Genomic DNA, 17,127 nt, shown 5'->3' on the forward strand with positions numbered 1-17,127 from the left:
CAGTGTTACCCTTTACGTTTCATTTGATAAAAACGAAATTGTTACCACTTATGTTATTTTCCCATGATGACTGATGAAAAACAACAGTGTTACCCCTTATATTTTATTTGACAAGGATAATTTTTTTATTTTTTCAATTTTTTTTTTTCATGACGAGCAATAATAAACGACAGTGTCACCCCTCATGTTTCATGTGATAAAAACGACAGTGTTACCCCCTATGTTTTATTCGATACATTTCGACAGTGTTACCCCTTATGGGTTTTTCATGGCAACAGATAAAAAATGACAGCGTTACCCTTTTTTTTTCATGAAGACCAATAAAAAGCAACAGTGTTACCCCTTATGTTTTTTTTCATGACGACCAATAAAAAAACAACAGTGTTACCCCTTATCTTTTTTTTCATGACGACCAATAAAAACAACAGTGTTACCCCTTATGTTTTTTTTTCATGACGACCAATAAAAAACTAGTGTTACCCCTTTTGTTTTTCCTCATGACGACCAAAGAAAAACAACAGTGTTACTCCCTATGTTTTATTGGATGAATATTGACAGTGTTACCCCTTATCTTTATTTCATGACGGCCGATAAAAAACGAGTTACCCCTCATGTTTTTTCCATGTTGACCAATAAAAAACGACAGTGGTACCCCTTATGTTTCTTTTCATGGCGACCAATAAAAAACAACAGTTTTGCCCCTTATGATTTTTTTCATGTCCAATAAATGACAACAGTGGTACCCCTGTTGACGTTTTTGCTGGGATCCGAACCTGAGCTGTTTAGAGTATTAACCTCCGAACTTATCAATGCACCATCAAGACACCAAATATACTCAACACAATGGTTATACTTGACTTTATAATTCACATGAAATAGAGATAAGAGTCTTCCAACAGAGGACATCAACCAGACTTGAACACCGGTCTCCAGGGGGTTAGCTCACAGCACTCTCCACTTCCCGCTGAGATTTATAATTTATAAATGTCTGTGGTTATATATGACAATATATATGCAATAGACATGATAGCATTACGTTTCAAATTAAAGATATTGTGTTTTCCACAGTAATTGAGCCGCGGTCTCCAGGGGGTTAGGCAGAGTGCACTCCACTGCACCACTGAGGCGATGACAATACACAATAATCGATCATTAATAAAGAGGATATACATGACATTAAAAGGTATCTGTGTGTTTCTATTATTTTCCTTATGTTTTTTTTCTTTTTTTTTCAGAAACAACAGTGTTACCCCTTATATTTTATTTGACAAAGACAACAGTGTTACCCCTTATGTTTTACATTAAAATGTATGTGTGTATTTCTATTATTTCCCTTACTTTTTTTTCATGACGACCAATAAAAAACGACTGTGTTACCCCTTATGTTTTTTTCATGACGACTGATAAAAAACGACAGTGTTACCCCTTATATTTTATTTGACAAAGACAACAGTCTTTACAGGCCCTTATGTTTTTCTTCATGACGACCAATAAAAAACAACAGTGTTACCCCTTATGTTTTTATTCATGACGACCAATAAAAAACAACAGTGTCATAGATCGCTAACTAGCAGAGAGTTGTGAGCACTTTCCACCCTTTTCAGTGGAGGAATTGGACTCCCCAAGCAATGTTTTACTTAAAAGGAGCAGGTAAGTTACATATTAATTTAGTCTTTCGGCCTGTAGCATATAAACAAAATGAAGCAACTGTCCCATATTTCTAACTGCATTTGAAGTAGACATTGAGACTCACAAAAAATGGACGCTATAGGACAGTGATCATGATTTGTCTCAATATCAGAATAACAACAATGGGTCAAATAGCAATGGCTGGTGGAATGGCCATGAAGTAGGTCTGTATATGCAGTGTAAGCTTGTCCAGGCCCTGCAAGTCAGGATGTAGGCTATGAATCTGAATGAAAAGCAGGTAAATAGGTAGTGGCCATCCCCAAAATGCACCAGAATACAGGAATTCAAATCTATTAAATTCCAAAAAAATGATGGGGGGGGGGGGGGGGGGGGGAGAACCTCAGAACCCTGTCTGTTACTGTGCCCCACCAACATGTTTGATCGGCAGGCAGCCGCCACTGACAATGACCAATGGAAATAATTCTCTGCACAATTTGAATTGTGTTTAAATATGCTACAGTGGTCATTTGTTTAGCCAATTCATGTTAAACAATTAAACAATCAATCGTTTTTTTTGTTTTTGTTATCATTGCTTTATTGGCCTAATTTGAGGAGAAATCTATGCCATAAACCGACATTTTATAGGCCTTTATTACACGGGTCTTCTCAATGCCGTGGAACGCTCCGTTCACTTGCATGGGTAGTAGTCCGGTGACTTGTCTACCCCAGCGTCTTCGGTTGCTAAGCAACGTCTTATAGCGGACTATTTCACTGCTGATCAACACTACAAATGCTGGTAACGAATAAATTGTAAAAAGACACACCATGTGAAGTTATTTTCCAAATAAGATTTGAAAAGCTTTGGAAGTTTATTTACAACACTAAAGAAGAAGCGTAAAAGAAAGCGTAAAAGAAAGCGTAGAAGAAACCCAGCAATCAGGAGTGGAAGTCTTGAATGTAACAAGACGCCCCAGGAGGTGGTGGTCGGGACTCAGACCTGAGTTAGATCAGGGGGATGGTCCAGACTGGAGCTAGAACCAGAGCTCATACCAGAGCTGGAACCAGAGCAGGAACCATCCTGGCACCTGTGCGATACAACAGTGAAAGGTCAATGCATCTCGTGTATACGTACGATAGTAACAATAGAATAAAACTGTTTCTCACGAATGCTCTGCTTAAAATAGAAAGAAAAAAAGAAAAAGAAAAACTGACAACAACCAAGTACAGCAAGGCAAGACATACATTACAAATATTACAAATATTAAGCTTCATAGAGTATTCCTAGATAGTAAACTGAGATGGTAGGTGTACCTTTCACAAAACAGTACAGTACGATGTAAAGGGTAGTAATGATGTTATTTGTAGTATTAGTTAGGGTAGTAATGATATTATTTGCAGTATTAGTTAGGGTAGTAATGATATTATTTGTAGTGATAGTTAAATGCTACAGTACTGAGGTCCTGGTCAACACAACAAATGATGAGTACTTCATAAAGCTGAGTGTTCATAGAGGGTAGTAAACTGAGATGGGAGGTGTACCTGTGAGTAGGGTCTGGTGTTCCATCTGCACGGGCTGGATCGGGACAACTACAATACAAAGTACAGTACAGTGTGTTAGAATGTTGATGTTAAACTATCAGTGCATCAATGTTAAACCATCCATTATATTCGTGTATCAATGTAAAACCATCCATTATATTAGTGTATTAACATTAAACTATCCATTATATTAGTGTATTAACATTAAACTATCCATAATATTAGTGTATTAACGTTAAACTATATTATGTTACCATTTTCCGCTTGTGTCCTCTTTCTCCTGAGGATAATCACCACACCAGTGATAATGACCCCCACCACCAGTAGACCAACAACAGCCCCGGCAATGAGTCCAACGGGGGGTCCCTCAGCCTCCACGTGGTGATCTAAACACGATCCAACAGAGTCAACATCAGCCGTCGATACGTCCATAGGACTCATGCTACATCTCGTATCCTACTCATCAGGCAGCGCCAGTAGAATAATGATACTTCTTACTTAGTCCTCCATGCACACTGACTGACCCCACAGGTCTGGACGCTGCCCCACCTGCTCAGCGGCTGAAGAGGAAACCCCAGACTCTGCAAGACTCTTACCCCACAAGACTCTTACCCCACAAGACTCTTACCCCACAAGACTCTTACAAGACTCTTACCCCACCAGACTCTTACCCCACTCTTTGACCTCATGGATCTTGCTCGCAGGGTGGTTGACTTCACAGGTGTACTTGGCCGTGTCGCCCCCAGGAATCAACACCCACATCTTGATCTGGTGGGTCCCGTCCCCGTTAGGGCGGATCCCCGTGGACTGCAGACCATCCAAGCGGTCCATCAAATGGCCGTCCCTCCTGATGTTCATAATGATATCCTTGGGATGGAAGGTTGTGGCCAGGCAGCTGAGCTTCAGGTGGTTCTTGAATGGCCTGGCGGACATGTAGACTTCCGGTCGTGCTGTGGAAAGAAGCACAATTATTCCCGTTTGGATCCAGTGGCTGCCAGGTTTTGGGTTCCCAATGGTCCGATTGGTGTTAAACTGACTAATGGTCCAAAGACCTAAGGTCCATGGTCAAAAGACCTAAGGTCCATGGTCCTAACCCTAAAGGCCGCTGCAGGCTGCAATATATTGAAAACACGCGTGTAAAGCCCGACCCATATATCGGTTGTCTTATTTTATCGGTCGATGTTGGCCTTTAACGGTATAGGCGAAAATGTTTGCCGATTTGAAAACTTTAGAAATGTAAATATATCTATATTTTGAAAATCGGTTGGCATCTGTAATCGTTTTCTCCCTAATATTGTTATCGGTATCGGCATCGGCCCCTTAAATCCAGTATGGATCGTGCTCTGGTACTCTGGGATGTCAGATTACAGCTGAGGGGACGGTTCCACACTTACCGGCCTTAATATTGGCCTCCTTCCTGTATTTGACGAAGGTGTCCAGCCACTGGACACACTCGTTGTGAAGGTAGCCTTCGGTGTAGGCGTTGAGCTGCTGGATGCCGTCCCACTTGCGCTTGGTCGGCAGGGCTTCGTCCATGTGGGCGACCCACTGCTTGTTAACGCTGTCGAAGGACAGGAAGTAGTCTCCGTCATAGCTGTACTGGTCAATCCCACTGAGCTTCCTCTCAGGGCCTTCAGTGTCCAATACACAACCATGTCTCCACTGGAGATAGTGGTTAACTGAGAGAGAGAGAGAGAGAGAGAGCGAGAGAGAGAGAGAGAGAGAGAGAGAGAGAGAGAGAGAGAGAGAGAGAGAGAGAGAGAGAGAGAGAGAGAGAGAGAGAGAGAGAGAGAGAGAGAGAGACTGTTAGACAGCCAGCCAACCAGACAGAGAGCCAGACAGACAGATAGCCAGGCAGACAGACAGACAGGCAGGCAGACTGACAGACAAACAGACAGACAGACAGACAGGCAGGCAGACAGACAGAGCACCTGTGTCGTTCTTCCTCAGGCGGTCGGTGAGGATTTTGAGGTTGTCCTTGAACCACTGCTGTTTGATCTTCCGGGAGCTGGTGCCCTTGTCCCAGTATTCCTTGTCCAGACGCTCCTTCATCCAGTCCTCCCTGGGCACCTTCACCTGGGTGTCGCTGTCGAAGTAGTCGATGGGCCGGCCGTCCAGCAGGCCGATGGCAGAGAACTCGTGGATGCCGGGCAGGCCGACGGGCCGGGTGAAGGCCGTGTAGATGTAGGTCAGCGAGTTGATTTCTGGGAGGAGCAGGGTTCAACAGCACTGAAGGGATCAGACGAGTCACTGACCCCCGCGGGCCTCAGTGTCCCCGGCACTCTGCCTCGCTTTCTCTTTCATTTGATATTTTGCATTCTTAAGCATATCGTGATATTTAAGGATTTTTGTGCAAATCCCCAACGCGATAATAAAATGTTATCATATCTCACAGCCTCATACTGACACAGCCTCTAACTGACACAGCCTCTTACTGACACAGCCTCTTACTGACACAGCCTCTAACTGACACAGCCTCTAACTGACACAGCCTCTAACTGACACAGCCTCTTACTGACACAGCCTCTAACTGACACAGCCTCTAACTGACACAGCCTCTAACTGACACAGCCTCTAATGACGACACTGCACGCTGCGAGGGCCCAGGAGATGGACTTTGTTGTTGACGAGAAACCAAGGTCTTCATTCTGCCGGCGATTTGAATTCGCCCTGCAGAAGGGTTTGGAGAAGAGCAATACATTTCTTTGTGCTTCCAATATGTTTTTGCTGGAGCCAATCTCCCCCCCCCCCCCCTTCTGCATATTGTCTAAAAACGATCATGTATCATCATGCCTTTTACCCCCATAGATGTGGTGCCAGCACGCTCCTACGCACATGGGGCCAAGTCAAAAATAAATATAAAAATATTATTCAATGTGGTAAGTTGTAAGCATCCATTTGAATAATTTCAGGTGAATCTAGGCTATGATTTGCAATGGCCTAGGCTCCAACCTTTACTAACATGTTGATTACCTGTAGCAAATAAAATGAAAACTCAAATGAATACGACTGGGAGGGGGACCGCTCCACAACCCTTCACCTCTTCGGAGGAGCTGGCTCTCGCCAATAACGAAGGTCGCCGATGATGGTAGGAGTGGAAGGGGGGGTGTCCTCTGACCCCACTGCCTCGACTTCCAAGGCATTTGTAATGAGTATGTATTCATGTATTGGCAATGGACATCAATAATTGTCTTGCTAATCAAATGTGAAATGATTGAGTGTAAATTAATCGTGTCATTTTTAGTTGAAGGTACAAACCTTATTTTGGAGGAGCCGTCGACAATTAATCTCCAATCAGAGGTATGTAACTATCAAAGCAAAGTGTCACGTATTCTTCTAAATGTTAAATTTTTGGAAAGAATGTCCTATAATAGGTTTCCCTGATTCTTGCAGGAGACTCTGTCGGCCTGTGACTTCAGGGCGACTATGGAGGAGATTTTTCTTAACAATTCTCACAGCTATAATATGAATTTGTAGAATAAAAAATACTTAGGCCTAATTGTGTCACTGACATAATTAGGCCTATGTAAGGGATAATGGACAACACGGCACTTGACTATCCAAGGTTAATGTACGTTGAACGTGGGGCCACCTTTGAACTTGAAACACAGACACACTGCGCAAAAGTAAGTGCACGGCTTCTTTGTGTAGCATTGCCTACATACGGTCCAACAAGGACGATCAAATAACGAATACCCTCTGTTGAGAATCTGTATCTCTCATAAAGAATATCGTCAGACAATGCCAAGGAATCGGTTCTGTCCCGTAAAACCCTCTGTCTCCGGAGAGACGCCTGTACGATAAGTGCGCCGAGGTCCACGGGAACACCCAGAAATGTTGACGCCATTGTCGGAAGAGGGGCTAGGAAGCTGCGCACGCCGATTTAAGTTGCCGATCTCCGGGTAGACTAATGCCGCGTTTCCACTGCAGGGTGCGGTACGGTTCGGTTCGCAAAGGTGCGGTACGGGTTGCGTTTCCACGGCCAAAAGTGTGAGTGACCCGGACTGAGCCGTACTCGTTTTGCCCTCATTTTCAGTACTCCTCCGTTGGGGTACTGAAAACGAGTCGAGACGCCTGAAAGTGTACCGGAAAATTCGAGCTACACACCCCATCCGTTGATTGGTCGACAGAACCGTCACTTCCGGGCAACTTGGGGATAAAAACAAACAAACAGTAGCCTCGAGGTATCATTCTTTACAATGAACATGTCGCGTAAAACGCTTGCTTGGGCGAACAAGGAGGTGGAGGCGTTCCTCTGCATTCTTGGGGAGGAAGACGTTGTTTACGATGTTTACGTAGCTGCCGCGGCGATCGACATCCGGCCTACCATAAAGGGTACTGTCGGCGGTGGAAACGCGACCTCGGAACTGAGCTGGGCTATACCGCCCCCTCCCTCCCGGACTGAGGCGAACCGAACCGTACCGCACCCTGCAGTGGAAACGCGGCATAAGCTGAAAACCTGCTCCCGACCAGGTTTGGTTGCGAGCATCAGTCACCATGGTGATACAGCGACGCTAAAAGAGATCGACTTTCGTGGTCCAGCTAACCCAGGCTTTGAGCTCAACATACCTCGCTAACCCTCTAATCGAGGTTCGTAGTACAGGCCCCTGGTTGCCCTCCTGGTAGTGCTTCACGGTTGATCTAAATAGATTTGTGTATTTGATAATAAGATAATTTTATACCAATGAGGACTTATTTATGAATGAATACGTTGATTTGAGGTAATAAACGACTTAAAATATTACACAGTGTCCCTTTAATCACAAATTAAACGTGTATTGATATTGGTATAAACTAGTTATTGTTCTATTCTAATGGTATTGGTACAACTATTTACTGGTCTATTCTAATGCGTGATAACCCGCTATTGGTCTAACTAGTTATTGGTCTACCCTAATGGTATTGGCAGGGCTGGACTGGGACCAAAAAATGGCCTGTATAACTCGTTACTGGTCTATTCTAATGGTATTGTGATAACTAGTTGCCTGTAAACAAATACACACAGACGTTGATCTGCAGTTTTTCTAGATAAAAAGCACCAGGACCTTTACATTTCCCAACAAATTTCAGAAAGTCGTTTTTAATAAAGGTTTATGAGCTGCGAGTGGTAAAATATGAAACTTTATATATTTATGTAATATGAGTTATTGTAACTGTGTCATTGTCCCTTACTTCCTGCATCTCGTCTGACCTATCAGAGCCCAAAGTGCATGTTGCCAGGCAGACTCTGTGAGTTACCAGAACACAGGCCACTAATTCACACCATCTACGGCCGTCAAACCAACGTTAATACATACACACAAAGTATGAAATAACCTGTTTTTTTATCTCTATCTGTCAACGAGCTATACATTCAGCACAAAGCGTATCTCATCTTATGATATGATTTATCTGCTGTCGTCCGTAAAGCAACAGACAGACGTTCTCTAGAAGCGTAGAAGAAACCGAGCAATCAGGAGTGGAAGTCTTGAATGTAGCAAGACGTCCCAGGAGGTGGTGGTCGGGACTCAGACCACTGGGAGCATCTCCTGACTGGAGCGGGAACCAACACTTGAACCATCGCTGGAACCAGTGCTGATATCATCGCAGAAACCTGAGCTTGAACCATTGCCGATACCAGAGCCGATACCAGAGCTGCAACCAGAGCTGGCTTCAGAGCCGGGACCTGTGAGATACAACAGTGAAAGGTCAATGGACCTCCTGTACACATATGATAGTAATAATATAATAAAACTGTTTCCCACGATTGCTCTGCTTAAGATAGAAAGCAGAGCAAGGCAAGAATACATACATTACAAATATTACAAATATTAAGCTGCATAGAGTATTCCTAGATAGTAAACTGAGATACAAAATACAGTACAGTGCGTTACAATGCTGATATTAAACTATCCGTAATACCAGGTTATTAACGTTAAACTAGCCGTAATACCAGGTTATTAACGTTAAACTATCTGTAATACCAGGTTATTAACATTAAACTATAGTACTACCAGGTTATTAACGTTAAACTATCGTAATACCAGGTTATTAACGTTAAACTATCGTAACACCAGGTTATTAACGTTAAACTATCGTAATACCAGGTTATTAACGTTAAACTATCGTAATACCAGGTTATTAACGTTAAACTATAGTACTACCAGGTTATTAACGTTAAACTATCGTAACACCAGGTTATTAACGTTAAACTATCTGTAATACCAGGTTATTAACATTAAACTATAGTACTACCAGGTTATTAACGTTAAACTATCTGTAATACCAGGTTATTAACATTAAACTATAGTACTACCAGGTTATTAACGTTAAACTATCTGTAATACCAGGTTATTAACATTAAACTATAGTACTACCAGGTTATTAACGTTAAACTATCAGTTATACCAGGTAATTAACGTTAAACTATCCGAAATATCAGTGCATTAACGTGCTGGAGTCAGATCTGGGACCTGTGAGTTGCAACAGTTTTTGATCAATGGATCTCCTGTACACATATGATAGTAATACCAATTACCAAGAACAGCAAAGCAATACAAACATTACAAATATTACAAATATACATAAATCCAAACGGTATTTATTCAACATGAAATGTAATATCCAATTAGCATCTAGAAATATGAAATAAGCTTGAAGTGAAGGATGCTGGGAATTGAAGTTCATAATAGTCAACAGTCAGAATAGTCAGGTCATGAACAGTCAGAACAGCCAGGTCATGGACATTGGTAGTATTTCTAGTATTAGTTAGGGTAGTAATGATGTTATTTGTAGTGATATTTAAATGCTACCACACCGAGGTCCTGGTCAACACAACAAATGACGAGTACTTCATAAAGCTGAGTATTCATCGAGGGTAGTGAACTGAGATGGACAGTGCATCAATGTTAAACTATGCATAATATTAGTGTATTAATGTTAAACTATCCATTATATTAGTGTATTAACATTAAACTATCCATTATATTAGTGTATTAACATTAAACTATCCATTATATTTGTGTATTAACATTAAACTATCAATTCTATTAGTGTATTAACATTAAACTATTCATTATATTAGTGTATTCATGTTAAACTAAATATTATATCAGGTTATCAATATTAAACTATCCATGATATTAGTGTATTAACGCTAATCTATATTTATTTTACCTTTTTCCGCTGGTGTCCTCTTTCTCCTGAGGATAATCACCACACCAGTGATAATGACCCCCACCACCAGTAGACCAACAGCAGCCCCGACAATGAGTCCAATGGGGGGTCCCTCAGCCTCCACGTGGTGATCTAAACACGATCCAACAGAGTCAACATCAGCCGTCGATACGTCCATAGGACTCATGCTACATCTCGTATCCTACTCATCAGGCAGCGCCAGTAGAATAATGATACTTCTTATTTAGTCCTCCATGCACTCTGACTGACCCCACAGGTCTGGACGCTGCCCCACCTGCTCAGCGGCTGAAGAGGAAACCCCAGACTCTGCAAGACTCTTACCCCACAAGACTCTCACCCCACAAGACTCTTACCCCACAAGACTCTTACCCCACAAGACTCTTACCCCACAAGACTCTTACCCCACAAGACTCTTACCCCACAAGACTCTTACCCCACAAGACTCTTACCCCACAAGACTCTTACCCCACAAGACTCTTACCCCACAAGACTCTAACCCCACCAGACTCTAACCCCACGAGACTCTTACCCCACAAGACTCTAACCCCACCAGACTCTAACCCCACGAGACTCTTACCCCATGAGACTCTTACCCCATGAGACTCTTCCAAGTCTCTTACCCCACAAGACTCTTACCCCACCAGACTCTTACCCCACAAGACTCTTACCCCACCAGACTCTTACCCCACAAGACTCTTACCCCACAAGACTCTTACCCCACAAGACTCTTACCCCACAAGACTCTTACCCCACAAGACTCTTACCCCACTCTTTGACCTCATGGATGTTGCTCGCAGGGTGGTTGACTTCACAGGTGTACTTGGCCGTGTCGCCCCCAGGAATCATCACCCACATCTTGATCTGGTGGGTCCCGTTCCCGTTAGGACGGACCCCCGTGGACTGCAGACCATCGTAGCGGTCCACCAAATGGCCGTCCCTCCTGATGTTCATAGTGATCTCCTTGGGATGGAAGCCTGTGGCCAGGCAGCTGAGCTTCAGGTTGTCCTTGAATGGCCTGGCGGACATGTAGACTTCCGGTCGCACTGTGGAAAGAAACACAATTATTCCCGTTTGGATCCAGGCTGCCAGGTATTGGGTTCCCCATGGTCTGAATGTTGTTAAACTGACGTAATGGTCCAAAGACCTAAGGTCCATGGTCCTAAAGGCTGCTGCAGGCTAGCCTAGAAATCTAGACGCCCCTAGCGGCAGCAAATTTAATTTGCAGCCAGGGAGGTCTAGCCTTCTGTCGTCGTTTTTCGCTGCTGGAAACAGAAAATATGAAAGGCCAATCAGATTGTGAGGGGCGGAATCGAGCCGAATGACGACAGAGCTGCAACGGTTCCGTGTTAGAGATAAACAATAATGGTTGCTGCTGCTGGCGAACAGCAGTCTTTCGACTCGGCTTTGACCGCGACTCTTCAAGACTTGAAGTTATCATTTTCTTTGAGAAATGAATAAAGAACTGCGCTGAAGTCTTTCCTGGAAAAGATAGATGTATTAAGTTTTGCAGACCGGATACGGTAAAAGTTTCGTCGTTGGTCTCCATTCTCTCAATCCACCATTCACAACACTTCCCAGTGGAAATTTCCGTCGCTCTGACCACGTCACCTTCTTCGTTGCTCTGATTGGTTGTAGCGCTATCCTATTGCGTGCAGAGGGAACTTGAAAGACAACCGTTTATCCGGCCCACACTGCCACCGTACGAGACCAGAGCCAATATCTTTCCGATAAGGGTCTGGCTTGCCAGGCTAGCTGCAGGCTGCAATATATTGACAACCCGCATGTAAAGCCCGACCCATATATCGGTTGGATGATTTTAATCAGCATATAACGGTATTGGCGAAAGTGTTTGCCGATTTGAATCTTTCGAAATGTAAATATATCTATATTTTTTGAAAATCGGTTGATATCTGTTATCGTTTACTCCCTAATATTGGTATCGGCATCGGCCCCTAAAATCCAGTATGGATCGGGCTCTGGTACTCTGTGATGTCAGATTACAGCTGAGGGGACGGTTCCACACTTACAGGCCGTAATATTGGCCTCCTTCCTGTATTTGAGGAAGGTGTCCAGCCAATGGACACACTCGTTGTGAAGGTATTCGTCGGTGTAGTCGTTGAGCTCCTGGATGCGGTCCCACTTGCGCTTGGTCGGCAGGGCTCCGAACATGGGGGCGACCCACTGCTTGTGATGGCTGTCGAAGGACAGGAAGTTGTCTCCGTCATAGCTGTACTGGTCAATCCCACTGAGCTTCCTCTTAGGGCCTTCAGTGTTTACCTCACATCCATGTCTCCACTGGAGAACGTGGTTATCTGAGAGAGAGAGAGAGAGAGAGGAAACAATAGAATGCCTGAATGTTACTGTGCGTTCACACCAAACGCGACGGGGCGACAGGATTTGATTTGTCGCGCCACACTTTCGCCGTGCACAGGCGAGCGCGTTCACGAGGATTTGTGGCGTGACAAATTCGCTCGAGTTGAAATATTTCAACTTTGACGCGAATTTTGCGTGATGACAGCTAATCAGTGTTCAACAGCGTGGCCACTGAGTCACATGTGTAACGTAACAGCCAATCAGCGTTCAACCGTCAAACTCAGTGCAGTGCCGTGCGGGGTGAACTGCAGCATGGAGGAGAAAGAGAATGTTGCCGCTTGCGACTCCCGGAGCTCTATGTATAATATAATAGTATATAATATAATATTTGTATAAATAATATCACAGCCAAAAGCGCGGGGAGCTCTCATAGGGATTGGGCTTCTCGGGGTTTGTTTACCGGCGTTGCTATGTTTCCGGTCTTGTGTGTTCCAACGGTTTATTAGGTAGGCCTATCTAATAAATCTCTGTCTATTCAATACTTCATTCACTGCCTCTTCTGTGGTCATTACAATATTATGAATACACTGTGTGGGGTCCTCCGACGTCTCTCCCTCTTCCACAAAAGGTAAAGACATGCAATGGTGGTAATCTTGTTGTGGCGCGACAAATTAGACAAAACTTGCACAGCGAGAGATTATGATTTGTGGTGCGACAAAACTTCGGCGACAACGCGAACGGGCGACAAATGTCGCGTTTGGTGTGAACAGTTACAAAAAATTGTCAACGGTTCCACATCCCCTTTTTTTACGTGTACACGGTTAACCGTTTATTTATTTTTTAAGTTGACCGCAGTCGCGCTATACGACCAATGGAGGGTAGAGTTTAGATCGGGCCCAGAAAATCAAGCCCGACCCGGCCCGAGCCCGTGCACGTTCTGTCTGAGCCCGGCCCGACACATTAACTGTAATTATGAGCCCTAGCCCGGTTTCATTCATGTGTAACTTTGTACACATTTGTTACTCAGGCCTACTCTGCTAAATATATATGTAGGCTAGGGATAATGTATAGAACGCCGGTCATTATCTTATTTTATCTTATTTTCGCGATAATGACCGGCGACGTTCTATGGGCTACATTATCCCGCTTATTACACGGCTACTTGCCAAAACGAAAAAATAACTGCACATGTTGTTTCTTTTTACAATTTATAATTTGTTACCAGCATTCGTAGTGTTGTACAGAGAAATAGTCCGCCGAACGTCTTTGGTTGCGGCTGGGGTTGACAAGTTACCGGACTACTACTACCCATGCAAGTGAACAGAGCCTTCCACACCATTGAGAAGATCCGTGTTGCCTAATGCCCGTGTTCAGTTACCCAACATGTATCGCGTGCATCTATTAGCTCCTTAATGTTGTCCAAGTGGAACATTTGTAGCTTTATTAATCGCAAAATAAATAGTATGTGTTATTTATTTTTTTTCGGTTTTCGTTTACAGATTTTTCCTAAACGGTTATGATTTACTAACCGGTTACACGTGTACAAGTGTACCCAGTCACACCCCTAGTGTGAACGCACAGTTAGACAGAATGTTAGACAGCCAACCAGACAGACAGAAAGCCAGACGGACAGGTATACAGACAGGTAGACAACTGCCAACCAACCAACCAGACAGGCAGGCAGGCAGGCAGGCAGGCAGGCAGGCAGGCAGACAGACAGACAGACAGACAGAGCACCTGTGTCATTCTTCCTCAGGCGGTCGGTGAGGATCTTGAGGTTGACCTTGAACCACTGCTGTTTGGTCTGCCGGGAGCTGGTGCCCTTGTCCCAGTATTCCTTGTCCAGACGCTCCTTCATCCAGTCCTCCCTGGGCACCTTCACCTGGGTGTCGCTGTCGAAGTAGTCGATGGGCTGGCCGTCCAGCAGGCCGATGGCAGAGAACTCGTGGATGCCGGGCAGGCCGACGGGCCGGGTGAAGGCCGTGTAGATGTAGGTCAGCGAGTGGACTTCTGGGAGGAGCAGGGTTCAACAGCACTGAAGGGATCAGACGAGTCACTGACCCCCCGCGGGCCTCAGTGTCCCCGGCACTCTGCCTCGCTTTCTCTTTCATTTGATATTTTGCATTCTTAAGCATATCGTGATATTTAAGGATTTTGTGTAAATCCCCAACGCGATAATACAATGGTATGTCATGTTAAATGTTATCTCACAGCCTCTAATGACGACACCACCCGCTGGGAGGGCCCAGGTGATGGACTTTGTTGTTGTCGAGATACCTCAGTCCTACCAACACAAAGCGTGTTGTGAATGGTATGCAGGCCTACTGTGACACCATCATTAACCACGGCCCCGCCCTCACTGAGGAAATATGACAACGATGTCTCCACGCACACACATAACACACACACACACACACACACACACACACACACACACACACACACACACACACACACACACACACACACACACACACACACACACACACACACACACTAAGGATACTACTTAATGGAATCACAGCAAGCGGCTATGTCTAAATTAAACGTGTTTTGCTATTGGTATAACTACTAGTTATTGGTCTATTCTCATGGTTTCGTGATAACTAGTTGCTAAACAAATACACGTAAAGGTTGATCTGCGTTTTTTCTAGATAAAAAGCACTAGGATCTTTACAAATTTCAGAACGTCGTTTTAAATAAAGGTTTATGAGCTGTGAGGGGTAAAATAAAATATATATAACATGGGTTATAATGTGCGTGTTGCCAGGCAGACTCTTTGTGAGTAACCAGAACACTGGCAAACTACCTCACACCAGCTATGGCCGTCAAACCAACGTTAATACATACACTCAAAGTAGGAAATAACACTCTCGCTTTGCCAAAGTGTATAGCTTTTACTTTCGCGGATTAGTCAGAATAAAAAGTTTTTTTACCTGCGTTCACGGTCAAAATTACACAGAGCAGAACCAGCGCTGAACCGGACCACATTCTAATGCTTTCAACCGATTTATACGGTTCTCTCGGGTATCGGAGTCCGGTTTTTGGTAGCGCTGTGTACTCCGAGCGGCAAGACTCTCCAACTTTTCAGGTGTTACACCTGTTCTATTTCATGTAGGCTACGCCGTCTAGGCTTCGTCTTATGAGCTTGTCCCGTGCGCGCGCACTGAAAAATTTCAACTATGCGCCAATCAACGTGGGCACCGCCCACATTCCCACGGCACCGTGTACATAAGGCGGCGCAAAACGCTGCCCATCCTCCCTTTTCTTTCAGCGGTTTGTACTGACCAACCTTTTCAGGGCCACTGGAGAGCGCTCCTGTAAGAGCTGGCAGGCCTTGTCAGGGCCTCAGTGCGCCTCCTGTCCCGCCTCCCTGGCTCCGGGTGACGGACACCGGGCGTGTTTCAGGTGCCTCGGGTGCCCCCGCCTCCTGCGCCGCCTGCCGCGCGCTGCCTGAAGAGGGGCTCCTCTTCAGGCACCTCTTTTTCTCCCCGTCGGTGGATCTCGCTGAGGCCATCGACATCTTCGGGGCCGGAGTTCCGGACGCCCAGGACGCCGACGAGCTTTCCTGGCTCTGCGTCAGAGTTCTCCCGCTCCGGGGCTTCCACCGAAGCCGCTATCGTCCCGAGGGAGAGACCGCGCCGGATGACCGATCTCTTCGGCGAGATCATGGGTGAGGCGGCGGCCATCAAGGGCATCCCTATGCCGGCCCCGCCACTCGCCCCCCCCATGTTGGATGACATGCAGGGCGAGTGTTCTCGCACCCTGTCTGCCTCCCGGCGGGTTACCCTGTGCCCCCTGTTCCCACCGGTTCAGCGCCTTTTCACCGCTGCGGGTGGGGACCCCTCTACTCTAAAGGCCCAGGTGAGGGCCTTCACTGGCTTCACCAACGTGGAGGGGTGGGCTGATACTCAGCTGTTAGAGCCTTCCCTGGCAGCGCTTCTCTGTCCGGGCGCCGGATGGCGTCCTAACGAGGAGCCGCTGCCCCCCGACCGCCTCCAGAAGCAGATTGCCGGCCTGACGGACAGGGTGTTCGTCTGTCAACAACATCGCCCTGCTCTACTCTGCCCTGGTCTCCTTGTCGGCTGGCAGGGAGGCTTACGGCCCGGAGGGGGCCGCGAGATGGCTGGTGGTTTCCCGCTTCTCCAGCGCCATCCTTCAGCTGTGCCAGCCGGTAGCCGTTTCGGCCGGCCGGTCCAGAGGGCCGTATGGCTCTCTCAAACCGCGGTTCCGGAACGAGAGCGGGCCGGCCTCGTCCAGGGCCCATTAGCTCCGGATGGACTATTTGGGCCCCGGTTCTCAGAGCTGCTCGCTCACCAGCAGGCCGTCCGTGAGAATCGTTCCCGGTTCGGGGTTGATTCTCACGGGCTCCTCCCACCAGCAGGCCGTGAGGAAGCGGGGTCCAGGCCGGTTCCAGCGCTCCAGGGCGCTGCCTCCAACCCTGATGCCGAAGCGGGGTTTTAAAATGGA

General features: G+C 45.7%; 1 protein-coding gene and 1 long non-coding RNA gene across 3 annotated transcripts in view; both read right to left on the reverse strand.

Annotated features, from left to right (window-relative positions):
• LOC132451482 (uncharacterized) overlaps window positions 1–17,127 on the reverse strand; it is a 41,623-nt gene that overhangs the window by 20,952 nt on the left and 3,544 nt on the right. The window lies entirely within an intron of this gene.
• Window positions 1,507–15,773, reverse strand: LOC132451414 (class I histocompatibility antigen, F10 alpha chain-like). Of its 2 annotated transcripts, XM_060043958.1 has the most exons (7): window positions 15,594–15,773; window positions 14,395–14,667; window positions 12,372–12,656; window positions 11,109–11,387; window positions 10,324–10,455; window positions 3,167–3,216; window positions 1,507–2,689 (listed from the first exon to the last, which is right to left on the reverse strand). In XM_060043958.1, exons 1-7 carry the CDS (start codon window positions 15,646–15,648, stop codon window positions 2,621–2,623), a joined length of 1,143 nt encoding a protein of 380 aa, XP_059899941.1. In that variant the 5' UTR covers window positions 15,649–15,773; the 3' UTR covers window positions 1,507–2,620. The 2 variants fall into 2 exon arrangements, with proteins under 2 accessions (XP_059899941.1, XP_059899942.1); XM_060043959.1 differs by lacking the exons at window positions 1,507–2,689; window positions 10,324–10,455; window positions 11,109–11,387; window positions 12,372–12,656; window positions 14,395–14,667 and adding exons at window positions 3,423–3,554; window positions 3,840–4,118; window positions 4,563–4,847; window positions 5,100–5,372 and having other exon boundaries at window positions 3,019–3,216; window positions 15,594–15,768.

The sequence above is a fragment of the Gadus macrocephalus genome, chromosome 22 (genome assembly GCF_031168955.1).
Source record: "Gadus macrocephalus chromosome 22, ASM3116895v1".
Lineage (NCBI taxonomy): Eukaryota > Metazoa > Chordata > Actinopteri > Gadiformes > Gadidae > Gadus > Gadus macrocephalus.

Coding starts and splice junctions, on each gene's coding strand:
- LOC132451414 (XM_060043958.1), bottom strand. CDS start 15,648: ATGTGGTCCGGTTCAGCGCTGGTTCTGCTCTGTGTAATTTTGACCGTG. Junction 11,388..12,371: donor GGAGGCCAATATTACGGCCT/GTAAGTGTGGAA, acceptor TTCTTTCCACAG/TGCGACCGGAAGTCTACATG. Junction 3,217..10,323: donor GAGGACACCAGCGGAAAAAG/GTAAAATAAATA, acceptor TTTGTATTGTAG/TTGTCCCGATCCAGCCCGTG.